The following is a 17,989-nucleotide window of genomic DNA, read 5'->3' as shown; positions in this document are numbered from 1 at the left end:
TGCATATGAACAGGGCCTCTCTGTGATTTGGTGTCTGGATTTACACCCCAGTGACAAACAACATGTGAATCAGTGCGTGTTTGTCCTGCTGCTCAGTGCTGAGTCAGAGCCCTCGGTGCCGTCTGAGCTGCAGCTTTCGCAGAGGATTTATGAGGATGGTCCAAGTGTCAGCAGCTTCTGCAGCTTTCTGAACATCCTAAACTCTCTTTCCTTCATGGTTTTCCATGAGGGCCCAGCCTGATGGCGGCTTGTTTCTGTATCATGTTTAGAGGTGAAGGCCTGCCGCTCACTGCTGTCAACAGAGAGCGTGTGTGGACAGGTCTCTGCTTTGATGTGTAAATACAGGTTGGGAAAGCTCTTAAACATGACGCTGCTGCCTGGATCCGCTGCCAGGTGCTGGAAGTGATCGTCTCCAAAGGTGCTGCTTTATTCTGAAATAGGCAGTTAAGAGATGAACCGAGTGCAGATCAGACCGTTTTAGAGCAATTAAATCACTTATTTAGACAAAACTGTGAAACAATATGAACATCCCGAGTTATTTAGCTCCGCTAAAGGAGCGCTGATGGTGAAAATTCAGCTTTTTACTGTAAAATAAACTTTTAACAATAAGAACTTCAAAAATCCAAAGGCTTTTGATCAAAGAACAGAAATGCAGCAATTACTGCTGCTGGTAGATGATATGAAACATTAGTGGAGGAGTGAGGAAGAAAAACCTCAGAGTCTGATGGATGTTTTTCTGCTTGGTTATGAGGCGACACAGTGGTTTAAAAACTATGCAGTTTAAAAATATAAAATAGCTGATTAGTTAGATCAGTCAGACGACTGATGATGGCGCTGATCAGATAGATTGGCTCACCTGCAGATGGAGGTCTGAAGAACCGGTTATTGCTCCAGGGTCCAGACTTTTCAAAATAAAATGAAATAAATGCATAAAATGTAGTATTTAACTAAAGAAGCGTCTGTTTGGTTTAAGAGAAGAACTTTGGCTCATTTTGTTGAAGGATTCGTTCTCTGTTTATTGAAAAGTCCTTTAGTTTGTTCACTGAAACGAGGTAAAATCTTTGTTGATATGATGCAAACTTTAAAAACATGTTAGTCTTTTATTTTGGTTATTTTACTGTTTGAAATAAACACAATTTTTTTTCTGCTATTTGAAAAAAGTAGGGCTGCAATTAACCACTATCTTGCAAATTGATTAATCTGTTGATTATTTTTCTGATTGATCGATTAACAGGCGGATAGCCAAAGCTTCATTAATTAAGATCTTTTAAGACATTAAAACAGGTGAAACTAAAGCTTTTCCATTTAAAGAGTTCTGGATAGAGCAGATTGACAGACTAAAGTTCTTTTTCTTAAAAGCAAAATATTTATAAATTTTTTATCTAAAACTTTGATATAATTCCTGCTCTAAGTGGGTCGTTGTTTTAGAGTTTCTATACTCCAGGTATCCATTAATCGATTATCGATTAATCCGATGAATTGTTTCTGCTCTAGGAAAATCAAATTTTTAACTTGTTAAGAGATACAATCCCTAAATATTTATGTTTTTGTCCGAAATCGACTTTTTAAAACTTTTTTAACGACCTTTTAAATGCTAATTAGCCACGAATATCCCGTCAGATTCTTAAAGAATACATCTTTTTGATGTCGCATTTTCCATAAGTATCCTTCCCAACAGAACCACCTATCTGTGTTGACTGCAAACCGGTTAAGCAACGTCAGGCCGCTCCCCGCTGAGACGCACAATCTCTGCTCTTGTTTCTGCTGTTAGTCGTAGCCTGAGGGGGGAGATTTTCACATGGAATAATAATCATCCCAACAAATCAGAATCTGCCTGAAGGACACAGAAATGTGTTTACGCAGGTAGAGTCTGCTCTGTGGGCCTCATGGAGGGCCTGTTGGAACAGTTTGCTCTGGATAATCAAACATCATGATAGACGCCGTTTCTTTACAAATATCCTGAAGGTCTAAACGTAAAAAAGTTCTTAGTTTTATAGCCTAATGTTAGAGGAATAAAACCTAAAATAGCTTCACATGCTGCCCTTTGTTGGTGTGTAGCTCTGCTCATACGTCACATCTCTACTATGTGGGTATAACAGTCAGTAGGAGCCCGGGGTGAATTCCTGCTCGGGTTATAAAGCTGAGTAAAGCAGCAGAGCTCTGCCTGTAAAAGCAATTTAAAAGCTAGTGTCCCAAAGGAGCAGCCGTCCAGCTTCAGCTACTGCTGGGTGAAACATTCCTTCTGCCAGGGAACAAATCCGACGTGCACACACCAAAATTTCCCAAGAACTGACGTGCCGAGACAGGAAGGAATGAGGGGGGAGGGAAGAGGGGAGCGCAGCAGAGTTTCACATCAGACTCCTCTGTCAGCCCAGATTTCTATCTGCAGAGGATAAAATGCTGCTAATGTCAGCAGCTCTAGCTGATGGGATCCACTGCCAGGCTGGACTGATCTGGTCCCCTCTGAGGAGACCCCTGATGGAGCTCCTGGTAAGAAGAGCAGGAAACATTCAAATATAAACAATTCTATGGATCCGGTCCAGACCGAAAGGTTGGAGGAGATTTCAGCCAGTTTACTTCAGTATGAGAGAAATTTAATCTGGGTTTTAATCCGATTCCTGGTTTGATTCTCGATTCCAAACATTTTAAGGCTGCAAATGTCAATTATTTTTATCAATCAAAGAAAATTTTTTTTTTTTTATTCACATACTTCAAAAAAGTTTGATCTTTGGGGAAACATTTTTTTTTTACAGATTTTAAACAAACTTTAAAATAAAAATAAAAAAACTCTGCAATCTAATCCATCAAGTTTTTATATGCCTTCGTATATATACAGCCAGAGATTAATTAGCAGATTAATTAATCTGTTGACTCCGTCTTTGCTTAATTAACTCTTGACACTCTGCTAGAACAGGTTTGTTTATAGTCTTTGTTTTAGAGTTTAAACCAGGTAAAGGTTAAAGTGTCATCTCGGAGTTTCTTAATAGAACATAAAAGGAAGATTTTTCTTCTAGAATGTTTACGTTTTCACAGTTTGAGTACCGCATCAATTATTTCATTAATCAATTAATCTAATTGATTCACCTCTAATTTACTTTCAGCCTCTTTAAATTAACAATTCCCTTAACCTTTTTCTTTTTTAACATAACTGTTTCTCTCTGGGTCATTTTAAACCAGTGCAGACGCATTAAACCTATTAATGTGAGTTTGAAGGGAACATTTTCAAAAGGCAGCGTTTAAATTCTTTTTAACATCATGAAATCACATTTACTCACTAATCAGGAGTATTTAGGTGATTCTGACCGCAAAGCCGTTCTATGCTGAGAGACACTCAGAGGAACACCGCTTCTCTGCTACGTTTGGTCCAAAGGACAGAAATTTGTTTCTGCTTTTGTGACAGAGCTAAAACCAGCACTTAAACCGACGTTAAAACCAGAGCTGAAACCAGTGCTTAAACCAGTGCTTAAACCAGCACTAAAAACAGCGCTAAAACTAGAGCTAAAACCAGTGCTTAAACCAGAGCTTAAACCAGAGCTGAAACAAAAGCTGAAACAAAAGCTGAAACCAGAGTTGAAACCAGTGCTTAAACCAGACCTGAAACCAGTGCTTAAACCAGTGCAGAAAGCACTGCTTAATCCAGAGCTGAAACAAGAGCTGAAACCAGAGCTAAAACCAGAGCTGAAACCAGAGCTGAAACCAGAGCTGAAACCAGAGCTGAAACCAGTGCTTAAACCAGTGCTTAAACCAGCGCTGAAACCTGTGCTTAAACCAGAACTGAAACCAGTACTAAAACCAGAGCTTAAACCAGAGCTGAAACCAGAGCTGAAACCAGAGCTGAAACCAGTGCTTAAACCAGTGCTTAAACCAGCGCTGAAACCAGTGCTTAAACCAGAACTGAAACCAGTACTAAAACCAGAGCTTAAACCAGAGCTTAAACCAGAGCTTAAACCAGAGCTTAAACCAGAGCTTAAACCAGTCCTGAAACCAGTGCTTAAACCAGTGCAGAAAGCACTGCTTAAACCAGAGCTGAAACAAGAGCTGAAACCAGAGCTAAAACCAGAGCTGAAACCAGAGCTGAAACCAGAGCTAAAACCAGAGCTGAAACCAGTGCTGAAACCAGTGCAGAAAGCACTGCTTAAACCAGAGCTGAAACAAGAGCTGAAACCAGAGCTGAAACCAGAGCTAAAACCAGAGCTGAAACCAGTGCTGAAACCAGCGCTTAAACCAGAACTGAAACCAGTACTAAAACCAGAGCTGAAACCAGTGCTTAAACCAGTGCTTAAACCAGTACTAAAACCAGTGCTTAAACCAGTACTAAAACCAGAGCTGAAACCAGTGCTAAAACCAGCGCTAAAACCAGAGCTGAAACCAGTGCTTAAACCAGTGCTTAATCCAGAGCTAAAACCAGAGCTGAAACCAGAGCTGAAACCAGAGCTGAAACCAGAGCTGAAACCAGTACTAAAACCAGAGCTTAAACCAGTGATTAAACCAGACCTGAAACCAGTGCTTAAACCAGTGCAGAAAGCACTGCTTAATCCAGAGCTGAAACAAGAGCTGAAACCAGAGCTAAAACCAGAGCTGAAACCAGAGCTGAAACCAGAGCTGAAACCAGAGCTGAAACCAGAGCTGAAACCAGAGCTGAAACCAGAGCTTAAACCAGTGCTTAAACCAGAACTGAAACCAGTACTAAAACCAGAGCTTAAACCAGAGCTGAAACCAGAGCTGAAACCAGAGCTGAAACCAGTGCTTAAACCAGTGCTTAAACCAGCGCTGAAACCAGTGCTTAAACCAGAACTGAAACCAGTACTAAAACCAGAGCTTAAACCAGAGCTTAAACCAGAGCTTAAACCAGTGCTGAAACCAGTGCTTAAACCAGTGCTTAAACCAGTGCAGAAAGCACTGCTTAAACCAGAGCTGAAACAAGAGCTGAAACCAGAGCTGAAACCAGAGCTAAAACCAGAGCTGAAACCAGTGCTGAAACCAGCGCTTAAACCAGAACTGAAACCAGTACTAAAACCAGAGCTGAAACCAGTGCTTAAACCAGTGCTTAAACCAGTACTAAAACCAGTGCTTAAACCAGTACTAAAACCAGTACTAAAACCAGAGCTGAAACCAGTGCTTAAACCAGTGCTTAAACCAGTACTAAAACCAGTGCTTAAACCAGTACTAAAACCAGAGCTGAAACCAGTGCTAAAACCAGCGCTAAAACCAGAGCTGAAACCAGTGCTTAAACCAGTGCTTAATCCAGAGCTAAAACCAGAGCTGAAACCAGAGCTGAAACCAGTACTAAAACCAGAGCTTAAACCAGTGATTAAACCAGACCTGAAACCAGTGCTTAAACCAGTGCAGAAAGCACTGCTTAATCCAGAGCTGAAAGCACTGCTTAATCCAGAGCTGAAACAAGAGCTGAAACCAGAGCTAAAACCAGAGCTGAAACCAGAGCTGAAACCAGAGCTGAAACCAGAGCTGAAACCAGAGCTGAAACCAGAGCTGAAACCAGTGCTTAAACCAGTGCTTAAACCAGAACTGAAACCAGTACTAAAACCAGAGCTTAAACCAGAGCTGAAACCAGAGCTGAAACCAGAGCTGAAACCAGTGCTTAAACCAGTGCTTAAACCAGCGCTGAAACCAGTGCTTAAACCAGAACTGAAACCAGTACTAAAACCAGAGCTTAAACCAGAGCTTAAACCAGAGCTTAAACCAGAGCTTAAACCAGTGCTGAAACCAGTGCTTAAACCAGTGCTTAAACCAGTGCAGAAAGCACTGCTTAAACCAGAGCTGAAACAAGAGCTGAAACCAGAGCTGAAACCAGAGCTAAAACCAGAGCTGAAACCAGAGCTAAAACCAGAGCTGAAACCAGTGCTGAAACCAGCGCTTAAACCAGAACTGAAACCAGTACTAAAACCAGAGCTGAAACCAGTGCTTAAACCAGTGCTTAAACCAGTACTAAAACCAGTGCTTAAACCAGTACTAAAACCAGAGCTGAAACCAGTGCTAAAACCAGCGCTAAAACCAGAGCTGAAACCAGTGCTTAAACCAGTGCTTAATCCAGAGCTAAAACCAGAGCTGAAACCAGTACTTAAACCAGAGCTGAAACCAGTACTAAAACCAGAGCTTAAACCAGTGGTTAAACCAGAGCTGAAACCAGTGCTTAAACCAGTACTAAAACCAGGGCTAAAACCAATGCTTAAACCAGAGCTAAAACCAGCGCTGAAACCAGTGCTTAAACCAGAGCTGAAACCAGAGCTTAAACCAGAGCTTAAACCAGTGCTTAAACCAGTGCTTAAACCAGCGCTGAAACCAGTGCTTAAACCAGTACTAAAACCAGAGCTTAAACCAGTGATTAAACCAGAGCTGAAACCAGTGCTTAAACCAGTACTAAAACCAGGGCTAAAACCCATGCTTAAACCAGAGCTGAAACCAGTGCTAAAACCAGCGCTAAAACCAGAGCTGAAACCAGTGCTTAAACCAGAGCTGAGACCAGTGCTTAAACCAGAGCTGAAACAAGAGCTGAAACCAGAGCTGAAAGCAATGCTTAAACAAGAGCTGAAAGCAGTGCTTACACCAGAGCTGGAACCAGCGCTAAAACCCGTGCTTAAACCAGAGCTGAAACCAGTGCTAAAACCAGTGCTTAAACCAGAGCTGAAAGCAGTGCTTAAACTAGAGCTGAAACCAGCGCTTAAACCAGAGCTGAAACCAGTGCTTAAACCAGAGCTGAAAGCAGTGCTTAAACCAGCGCTTAAACCAGTGCTTAAACCAGAGCTGAAAGCAGTGCTTAAACCAGAGCTGAAACCAGCGCTTAAACCAGAGCTGAAACCAGTGCTTAAACCAGAGCTGAAAGCAGTGCTTAAACCAGCGCTTAAACCAGTGCTTAAACCAGAGCTGAAACCAGAGCTGAAACCAGCGCTAAAACCAGCTTTTGCGCGACTCCAGAGAAGTGGAATCAGACTTGTGTTGAACAGATCTATGTTGTTAGATGTTGGGCTGGAGCAGGGGTTAAAGATTCCAGGTCCTGTTGGATGCTATCCTGCAGCAGGTGACCTTGGTCCAAACCACCTGAATCAAGTAATTAGAATATTAAGAGAAGTCTGGAGAAGTTAAAGGTGATTCAGCTATTTGATTGATCAGTGATTGACCAAAGACTAATCGAAAGGGTTAAAAGAGTTAAAAAAAGAACTCTAAAGCAACTTGTGGAATGAAGTTGTTGAAAGGTCCTCCCTCTGTCTGTGATGCCGTCCTACAGTAGCTGTTTCTCTGAGCCCATTGGTCGTTCCTTTAATCAAAGTTTTGCCACTCATGGCTGCACACAGCCATGAGTGGCATGAGTGGATCCCTCCTCTCCTCAGAATCAAAACTATAAATGTTAAATAAAGAAAATGAAAAACGACCGAACAACTTTTTCTTCCTCTCTTTTTTTTCTGGCATCGGTTGGATCTATTTTGGATCTAAGCATCTTGCTTTGGCTCTAAGGATGTTTAGATGTCTCCATCAGAGGCCTGCTCTCCTCACTGCTCAATGTTTCATGAGGTTCCATCTCTGATCGTTCTTCTCTGCTCACACTGGTGAAGCCTCCAGCTGTTGCTACGGTAACGGCTTTGGATGAAGGCCGGTTTCCTATCAGATGAACCAAAGACCCACCGAGGAGGACTCCTTGATGTCCAGGATGAAGCCTCCAAAGATGTATTTAAATCTCCTCATTACAAAAGAATTTTAGAAACAAAAACAGCATTGACCTTTTGACCCCAACCACACACACTAACATCTCAAATTATGGAATTATTATAAAAGCAGAGCAGCAGTGTGGGACATATAATGGATTATGATGAACCAGATGAAACTGTTTGCTCCGTCCAATCCATGTCCTCCTGTTTCCATTTGTCCCGCTAACGCCAGTGTCCACAGTGGAGGACCTGCTGTTGATAGCCAACCTTTCATGCTGCTCATTCATGGATAAACTTGTTATTGGATCTGTAGACAACATCTGATTAACAATGATGACTCTGTTGTGGTTGTAGGGAATAATTACCAAACGCAATAATCTGACTCATTCCAGCAGAGAGCCAGGTATTGGCTGGAGGTGGAGTCAGGGTCTGGATCATGGAGAGAGGAATGTGAAGGCTTGCTCCAGCTCTTCCTGATCCCAATCTAACCGTGGATATCTGAGGTGGAGCCGTTTACACTGCGACCGTTGCAGAGAGAGACAATCTATCTGCTCCGCTCGCTGTAATGTGAGAAGATAAACACGTTTTCTGGATCCCAGCATCTCCTGGGGCAGAGCAGTGTTTGTCCCCGGGAGTCAAATAGGAGGCAAGAGACAAAGGACATCAGGCCACACACACAGACCCAACATCCCCCAACCCCCCCCCCCCCCCCCCACACACACACACACACCTGCTCAGAGGAGCGACCTGTCTGAGCGTAACTCGCTCCAGCAGCTGTTCTCATTACTCTCTGCTCAGTGAACACGCTTCCCCTTCATCTTTAAAATGGGAATAGAAGATAAAAACAAATATTTAAAAAAAGGTTTTTGCACTAGGGCTGAACTCCTCTCTTAATTATTAAATAAATAGTAATGGTGATAAATCATTAAAAACAGGACATTTGCTGACAGGCAAACCGACTCAGAGCAGGAATTGATCCACAGTTGGACTGAAAATGTATCCATTTAGCATAGAACCCCTTAATGCCTGAATATAGGCCCACCTACTGTATATCTCACTGCATGAAAAGTGAGATTTTCGTCCCCGTAAACCCCCGTAAACTCCCGCAAATCTGCCTGATTTTCGTCAGTTTCCGACAATTTGCAACCCGTGCTTGTCCGCGTTTGTCGTGCCACAAATTGTCGGAAACGTACCATGACGTATGTGGAGAGCGATCAGCTGTACTAATGGCCCTAATTAGCATATGATTACAGCAAACCCGCGCGGCTGGCCAAGTCTGGCTTGAATAACCTTCTCAGTATTGGCTGAAACCACTATTCTCAAACAAGTAAAATCGCTCGTGATTGGCAGCAAAACCACACGTGGCCACGCCAGGCTTTAATTTTCTTACTGAGTATTGGACGGAACCACTTCTTTTTAAACAAGTAAAGTCGCTCGTGATTGGTTGGCATATATATATATATTTACATATATATATTTATTCATATATATATTTATTTATTCATTCATATATTTATTCATTCATATATTTATTCATTCATATGGTGTGTATTTATGTTATCCTACACTACTACACAATTATTATGCTACCATCAAGGACATGAATGAATTTATACAGGAAATGAAGATTTGCCAGGAAGCTGTTTATGCAAAGAAAGAGCTTTATTAAAACACACACAACTATATACAACGCGTATCCAAACACATGCGTTTCTAAAAATTAAAAGTCAGTGAACGGTCCGTTTGCTTCCTCGGGGTTGGAGGTAACTGGCAGCATTCCCTCCGAGGCAGGTCTGATGTGCAGACGCCTACTGTGCGTGGCCCTGTAGCCTACTTCGGCATCGCTTCTAACCGGGACTGCAGCTTAACACAGAGTTCAGTGAGATCCGGCCTACGAAATGGCGGCGACCGTACAATCCATCCAGAGACACCGCCGAGGAAGGCGGACTTCCAGAGTTCCACTTCCTCATCTGCTAGCACACTCTGCCTCGCTTTCAGCAGCTGAAAAAAAAAACAGTGAATCAGCGCACTGCGTATGGACACAACACATCTATCAATGCACCTGAAAAATAGTCACCAAATAAAGTCTTACCCTCTTTCTTCTGGCCCGACTCCGAGCAGATAGCCTCCGCACGCAGCGTGTTGGCTGGCTGCGTATATCTGAAGCTCCTGCGTACCGTCTGAAAATACGTCTTACAGGCAGCTGGAAAACAATTAAATGAGAGTGGTATGAATAAAAAATTAAACGCAAGTCACAGTAACAAGGAAGGAGAAAACATTAAAACAAGTCACTTACACACAATGTCGTCTTTATCAACATCGTGCAAATCTGGACTTGCCGAGATGGCTCCGAGCAAATAGGAGGCCTGTGAAAACAAAATGTAAAGCTATGATCGGTATCCATTTCCTTTTACCGCAGAATGAAAGCATATTCTTTAAATCTTACCCTTGCTCCGGTTCATAGCGCCTGCAATTAGTCTCCGAGTTGTGAAGACGGCGTACTGCTTCCTGTAAATCACAAAAAATACACTTTAATAAAGCTTGTTCTTGCAAGGCTACTATTAGCCGCTATTAGCCGTAGCTCAGGCTAGGCCGCTTTTAGCTTAGCAGGCAGTAATCGAACATATATTTACCGCTAGCATCTCTTCTTTGAGTTCGTCTTGTTCGATGCAGAGTCGCCATCGCGTCCAAGAGGAGTTTTACCCCGAAATCCCCCATTCTCCGCTCCAGACCGCCTGCACAAAGCAAAGCATCTATCCTCCACTGTGGATCCAGCCCCGCCGCTCTGAGTTTCTTGGAGATCGTACAAAGCATGCGCGAGATGAACCAGGGTGTCCGCGGATCAATAAAAATAATTAAAAAATAATTCTTTTTTTTTTTTTTTTATCAAGGCCTTAATTGGCACTAAAATTATTTAAATATGTTTATCGAAGTATTTATAATTCTTTAATAAAAAATGCTTATAAAAACAATTTCGTCAGATATATTATATCGCTCCAGGCGGAGAAAATGCTAGAGGATATATATATACGTATATATGTGTGTGTGTGTGTTTACATACATACAGGAGTCATGGAACTGTGCTTACAGCTCCTTCATATTTCATGTACACTAATAACTTGTGTACATGGTTCTTGTTGATGGCATTAAAATCATTTCAAATAGCATTAAAATAGCATTAAATTAGAGTCACTCATTCCTGTATGAACCCTGTGAGCGCTTAATTTAATATGACATATTAAAAAAATCCCACCATCATCCAGCATATGTTCAGTTTCTGCCCAAATATATATATATATATTTGTAGATTTTTGTAACGGGGATAAGGATAATTCAAAACTGCTTTTTTTTTAATGAACTTGTTCACTACTTCCAAACTCAGCATCTCTTTTCATTCCTGTAATAAGAAGTTTCTTTTGAATGGATTTGATTAAAGTTTAAGTCCCGCGGTATAAAATAAATATTTTGATGGAGATGAGAAATCTGCTTCCTCGTTGGTGAATAACCAATAGTTTGGATCCAATCATTTAAATAAACGGTGTTAGTTTTTTTTTTTTTTTATATATATATATATATAAGAATTGTGCTATAATTTCTAGTCACCGATCTGTTGCTGCTATATTTTAATTTGACGAACCGGAATTTGTCGATGTTCTTTTTCCTGTTTGGTGCGATTGCAATTGCGGATCTTGACCTGGCCGGACCTTATGACCACAGTGTACCAATCTTCTCATGGCTACTTCCAACAGGATAATGCGCCATGTTATAAAGTGAATCATCTCAGACTCATTTCTTGAAACTTTTTCACTTAAGTAATTGTGAATTGAGCATATTGACAGACAACATTTTATTTTTTATCTTAAATGCAATTTTTTTTTTTATAATTATTGCTCTAAATGTATTGCTCTGTCAGCTAAAGATCTGTTTTGGTCTCTATACTTTAATTAAATAAATCAATTCAAGCTAAAATGTAAGAGGCTATACTGAGCCTGATCTCTTTGTATCAGAGATTTTCTTACCCAGAAAGATGTCACTTGGGGTAAAACCCCCCCTGCAACCCTGGTTTGCATTTGTATAGCTCACAGCATGTTCATTTACATGTTAAAGCCTCCCCTAGAATTCCATGGCGGGGAGGCATGGGGGGAACACTGCCTAAGAGAGTCCACGTCAATTTCTGACAATTTACGGGAGTTTTCGGCGAAGCCTGCAAATTGTCGTAAACTGCCGCTAACCTGAAGTTCCACGACAATCTACAGTGCCGCATATTAACGAAAATCCCACTTTTCATGCAGTGTCTATAAAGAAAAGTCGAGTTTTTTTGCCTTTAACTATTTGTATAAATTGAGAAATTTACTTTGACAATATCACAAAAAATAAATAAAAATGTAAGTATATTGCAAATTTAGAAAAACAGTTATAACAGGCTGTGTCTGAACATCCAGCCTACAGGTCTGGTTATCATCCTGCAGCAGTGTGTCGCAAATATTTTTTATTTATGTCCCATATTGAAGCATGGTTTGCGCTATGTTATTCATCGCCACAACGCCAGAGGGCCAATCAGGAACTCGCTGTGGGTCTAGATACGGCCGAGAGGGTGAGGAAGTGGGGGGATGGCATTATGTAGGGGATGGCATTATGTAGGGGATGGCATTATGTGAGGGGATGGCATTATGTAGGGGATGGCATTATGTAGGGGATGGCATTATGTAGGCGGATGGCATTATGTAGGGGATGGCATTATGTAGGGGATGGCATTATGTGAGGGGATGGCATTATGTGAGGGGATGGCATTATGTAGGGGATGGCATTATGTAGGGGATGGCATTATGTAGGCGGATGGCATTATGTAGGCGGATGGCATTATGTAGGGGATGGCATTATGTAGGGGATGGCATTATGTGAGGGGATGGCATTATGTGAGAGGATGGCATTATGTGAGGGGATGGCATTATGTAGGGGATGGCATTATGTAGGGGATGGCATTATGTGAGAGGATGGCATTATGTGAGGGGATGGCATTATGTGAGAGGATGGCATTATGTAGGGGATGGCATTATGTGAGGGGATGGCATTATGTGAGGGGATGGCATTATGTGAGAGGATGGCATTATGTAGGGGATGGCATTATGTAGGGGATGGCATTATGTGAGAGGATGGCATTATGAGAGGGGATGGCATTATGTAGGGGATGGCATTATGTAGGGGATGGCATTATGTGAGAGGATGGCATTATGTGAGGGGGATGGCATTATGTAGGGGATGGCATTATGTGAGAGGATGGCATTATGTGAGAGGATGGCATTATGTAGGGGATGGCATTATGTAGGGGATGGCATTATGTGAGGGGATGGCATTATGTGAGGGGATGGCATTATGTAGGGGATGGCCTTATGTAGGGGATGGCATAATGTGAGAGGATGGCATTATGTGAGGGGGATGGCATTATGTAGGGGATGGCATTATGTGAGAGGATGGCATTATGTAGGGGATGGCATTATGTGAGAGGATGGCATTATGTAGGGGATGGCATTATGTAGGGGATGGCATTATGTGAGGGGATGGCATTATGTGAGGGGGATGGCATTATGTAGGGGGTGACATTATGTGAGAGGATGGCATTATGTGAGAGGATGGCATTATGCAGGGGATGGCATTATGTAGGGGATGGCATTATGTGAGGGGATGGCATTATGTAGGGGATGGCATTATGTGAGGGGGATAGCATTATGTAGGGGATGGCATTATTTGAGGGGATGGCATTATGTAGGGAATGGCATTTTGAAGATCTTCCCAGAGCTCTTGTATCTCCATTGTTGTGCTTTTAGAGGCTCCTGTGTCTAAAAAGTCTGCTTGAATGGACGCCGACGTTAGAACAGGAATAAGGAAGCTTAGAAGCCAGAGTCTAAACTGGGCTGGAACGTGTGACTCAGCAAGTCTAAATGAGTTCATATCAAATTTGGAGGAAAGGGCAGAGAAGCGGGTGGCTGAAGGACGCGCTGAATCCTCAGAGGAATGGGAGGATTTCTGCGTTACACTTCCCCTTCCCTGATAGTGTTTAAGTGATTTCTACTCTAGTATTGATTTGTTCCCTTCTTTCTTCACTGTTTTATTTCTAGCTCCATCCTTTGTTTTTAAAAACAATCTTTGAACTTAAATAAATTTGGGGTTTTAAACACTTTAACTTGTCACTGACTTGGCATCCTAAACACAGAGCAGCCAGAAAGTGCTTGAAATGGTTCAGCTATCAAAGCCAAGACCCATTTCAGATTGGCAGGACTTTATGCTTCAGAGGCTGAGTGTGAGAGTGAGTGGGCCCGGAGCCAGTACCGCCTGTACCAGGCCCTGATAACTGGGGTTGGACTCTGACGCTTAGGAGGAGTGGAGACGGCTGAGGTCAGACGCCAAAGGCAAATATTGATTTAGTTTCAAAGCGTTCCACTGAGGCTGAAGGTGTTTCTGTTTGCACACTGACTTCCAGCTCGTGCACGGCTGCGTCACTCGGCCCTTCAACCTGCACACCAGATTGGACTAATGCAGATAAATACGTCAGATCAATGTGGCTGTGTGCTTTATCACTATCAGTCTGACAAATTGAGATCTTCCTCCTGTTACCCAGAAATGAAACCTGTTTTTAGACTTTAAAAGGCTAAGGTTAGTGAATGTGTCCAACTGGGCCGGTTGGTCAGACAGTTACTTCCTGTACCATGGTTGGTCCTTAAACAGTCACATCACGCCCATGATCACGACATCCATCCATCCATCCATCCAACTATCCATCATCCATCCGACCCTCCATCCATCCATCATCCATCCATCCGACCCTCAATCCATCTATCATCCATCCATCATCCATGCATCATCCATCCATCCATCCGTCACCCATCCATCCATCTGTCACCCATCCATCCATCATCCATCCATCCATCCATCATCCATTCTTCACCAATCCATCCATCTGTCACCCATCCATCCATCCGTCACCCATCCATCCATTGATCCATCCATCCATCATCCATCCATCCATCACCCATCCATCCATCCGTCACCCATCCATCCATCCATCCATCCATCCGTCACCCATCCATCCATCCATCATCCATCCATCCATCACCCATCCATCCATCCGTCACCAATCCATCCATCCTTCCATCACCCATCCATCCATCCATCATCCATCCATCCATCCGTCACCCATCCATCCATCCAAACACAGGAACACACCCTCTCCCTCAGAGTGACCACTAGTTTCTGGATTTATAAAACCATCCACCATCCAAAGGCTCCATGTTTGGATTTTTGCTTATTCTATTTGTCATTTATGTAAGGTTGCCTGGAGATTAATTGGTAGATCCTCATAAAGGATCCTAGCAGTGCTTCTTCTGTTGCCCTGATGCAGCCAAAGCTCATTTTTCTGCAAACTTCCTCCCCATCAATGGCCTTAAGGTTTCACAGCTTTACGTGAGTTCATGTCACACTGTGCTTGAGGAAATGCTCTCACTTAAAGACCGGACAGAGCAACAGGCAGAGAGAGGATCTGCTGCTGTTTCTTGTTGTTTAAATGACCTGTTTACCATCCTACTAAGTTTCGTCCCTAAAGAGGATGGTTCCTCAAGTTTCCTTATATTTTTATATAATCGACCCATTCTGTAATGAACTGATATATTTTCTTTGACCACCGGATGTTTTTCTAACGTTTCTGTTTTAAAAACGTTAGAGCAAACATCCTCCATATAGGAATGGTCCAATAAGAGGTATAGTTCTGCTTTGTTAAAACCCAATTTGTTTTTAGGTCAGGCAGTTTTTGTTTGTGTTGGTCCTGTGATAGACTTGCAACCTCTCTAGGGTGTGCTTTGCCTTTAGCTCGTTGTTTGCTGAACAAAGAGTAAAATCTCTGAATCACACGGTAAGGTGGTCATAAACAGTGTACTTTACCCATGGTAGGAGCTCAGGAGTACAGAAAACTGATAAAGGGGAAACAATAAACTTAGAGCAGAAACTGAAGCTTTACGTTCACCAGCTGTCTTGTTTATGCTAGAGGGATTTCTGATACGTTTACTCATACGAATGTTGGATTTCAGAAGGCCGGTGGTCTGCAGAGGGAGCCTCTACACTGCCAGCATGGCAGAACAAATAAAAGGACAGGAGCTTGTAGAGTCGGACATTAGCGCCATTCCGGCCTTAAGAGACGCTATGAAAACAGCACTGGAGACCAGAGGCCCGTCCCTTAGGGCCCACTGTTCTGCATTTTTTGGATATTTCCCTTCCTCCTCATCTTACTTTCAACTTCTGCTGACATCTTTGTCTGTCAGATGTGAGGCTACAAGAAAACTGTTTAAAACATGGCCACAAACATACATTCATCTTTTGACTGCCATTGATTTTTTGTCATTTTCCACCCTGTGATGTCTGACCCACTGTCGTATTTATGGGGAATTGGTGTGTGCTACCTTTCACATGAATTGATGGATTTACTGTCTAGTTATTAATTGACTGGTAATCAGAGTTGCTTGTTTCTGTTTTTTGGCAGAACGTCTTGGCCAAAGCATTGTATGACAATGTGGCCGAGTCTCCAGACGAGCTTTCCTTCCGTAAGGGCGACATCATGACGGTTTTGGAGCGGGACACGCAGGGGTTGGACGGATGGTGGCTCTGCTCTCTTCACGGCCGCCAAGGCATCGTTCCAGGGAATCGTCTGAAGATCCTGGTCGGCATGTATGACAGTAAGCAGCAGCAGGTCACAGCTACAACACCAGATCCAGCATCTTCCTGTTCAACCCCCCAGTTGCAGCGACCCCACCTTCCTCAGAGCGCCTATGCCCAATCTACGCCCGCCATCTCTACGCCATCTGCACCAGTGTACCCAACTAAGCCCCTTTCCGCAGCTCATTATACTCCCATGCACCCCCCCTACTCAACCCCCAGTCCTGCACAGTCAAATATGGACTCTGTCTACATGATGCCACCTTCACATGGCCCAAAGGTGAGCTCCCAAAGTCTATATCAAGTTCCATCAGGTCCGAGCGGATCCTCCACACAGATCCCACCAGGACCCCCTAAAAAGACCTCAGCTCTAGGCCAGGGACCATTTGAGCCATCTGCACAAGACATCTATCAGGTGCCCCCCTCTGTAGGGCTAAATAAGGCTACTGCGTCAGCTGGAGGTACTGCAACCGGCCAAGATGTTTACCAGGTACCCCCCTCCTGGGAGAGCAACACCAAGCCACTTGGAAAGGTAAGAAAGAGGAAGTCAGTGGTTTCAATCTGAGGAAATTGTGCTTAAATATATATGTAATTTGCTTTTGAATTTATGTAAACCGTCTGCCACTGCTGGGTTAGCTGCTGTGCGTAGGACCCCTCCAAAAACTCTGCAGCAGGTAGTGCAGGCATGGCGTAGCTTTCTTAATCTTTTGGTTTAAATATTTGGGGAGTGATCAGATGACTAAAGCTCTGATTGACTCTTTAACGCTAAAGGAAACAGTGCATGCTTCTTCAAACAGGTAAATTAAATCTTTTAGGACGACCATGAAAAAAAGGAACACCTCTCCATGTTTCTCTTCCTTTGCAGTTTGATAAAATTTGTTTGTTTGATTTTTGAATGTCATGTTTTAAAATGCAAAAGGTTTAGTTTAGTCACACAATAAGTCAGACAATAACATCCTGGGAGAAAGGAGGGCGTTACCAAGGGTTGGTTTGCAACCCAAGGTGAAGCACTATTGAACAACCCATTGGAAAGGTTGTGTAAATAAAAAGTTTTCAAAGTTAGCTTTCAGTCAATTGCACAGCTCAGCATTTTAGCGGATGCTCTGTCCAGCAAGGGAGATGCTGTGTTGTTCCTGATTTGTCGCTGCTCTAGTGGGTAGAGGTAGGTTTCTGTAGATTTGCCTCATTCTGCCTCCTGCAGGTTTGGTGCTTCTCCATCATCTTGCAGTTTTATTCCCTTGTTGGGAATCTCAACTGTCCCCCATTAAGTCAGACAGAAATGAGACATCAGTGAAATGCTAATGGGAAAATACATCTTCTATTATTTAAATACTGCATGAAATCCTGAAATTACAAGCAAGTGTATTTGTTTTTACCTTTAATGTAGGGGGTCATTAGATATGCTAATACAGGTTAGTTGCTTTTAATTGGAAACCAGCTTTAGTAATCTATTCAAGCACGTCAGAAGCATCAACAGACCAGAACACACCGAATCTGATTCTGCGTTCGATCCAACAGAAAATCCTCCCTCAGAGGTCATGGCGTTTAGCATTGATTGAAAGTTAATGGGCAGGATTTCCTGCAGGGGGCAGCGTAACTCCGACTTAGATAGAGCCCAGGTTTTAGCT

General features: G+C 42.7%; 1 protein-coding gene across 4 annotated transcripts in view; it reads left to right on the top strand.

The window, feature by feature from the left end:
• Nucleotides 1–16,941, top strand: part of LOC119782178 (breast cancer anti-estrogen resistance protein 1-like) — a 65,643-nt gene extending 48,702 nt beyond the window's left edge. For 3 of the 4 annotated variants that reach the window (XM_038283023.1, XM_038283042.1, XM_038283033.1), the window contains one exon: nucleotides 16,189–16,941. In XM_038283023.1, the coding sequence (XP_038138951.1) occupies nucleotides 16,189–16,926 (738 nt within the window). In that variant the 3' untranslated portion in view covers nucleotides 16,927–16,941. Of the gene's footprint in view, nucleotides 1–2,377; nucleotides 2,491–16,188 lie in introns of those variants that run through there. The other variant, XM_038283015.1, reaches the window with a different exon arrangement.
• The last annotated feature ends 1,048 nt before the right edge of the window (nucleotides 16,942–17,989 follow it).

The sequence above is a fragment of the Cyprinodon tularosa genome, unplaced genomic scaffold (genome assembly GCF_016077235.1).
Source record: "Cyprinodon tularosa strain WSP-4 unplaced genomic scaffold, ASM1607723v1 ctg1043, whole genome shotgun sequence".
NCBI lineage: Eukaryota > Metazoa > Chordata > Actinopteri > Cyprinodontiformes > Cyprinodontidae > Cyprinodon > Cyprinodon tularosa.
Note: the sequence above shows the minus strand (reverse complement) of the source record. Positions and strands in the feature narration are given on the sequence as shown.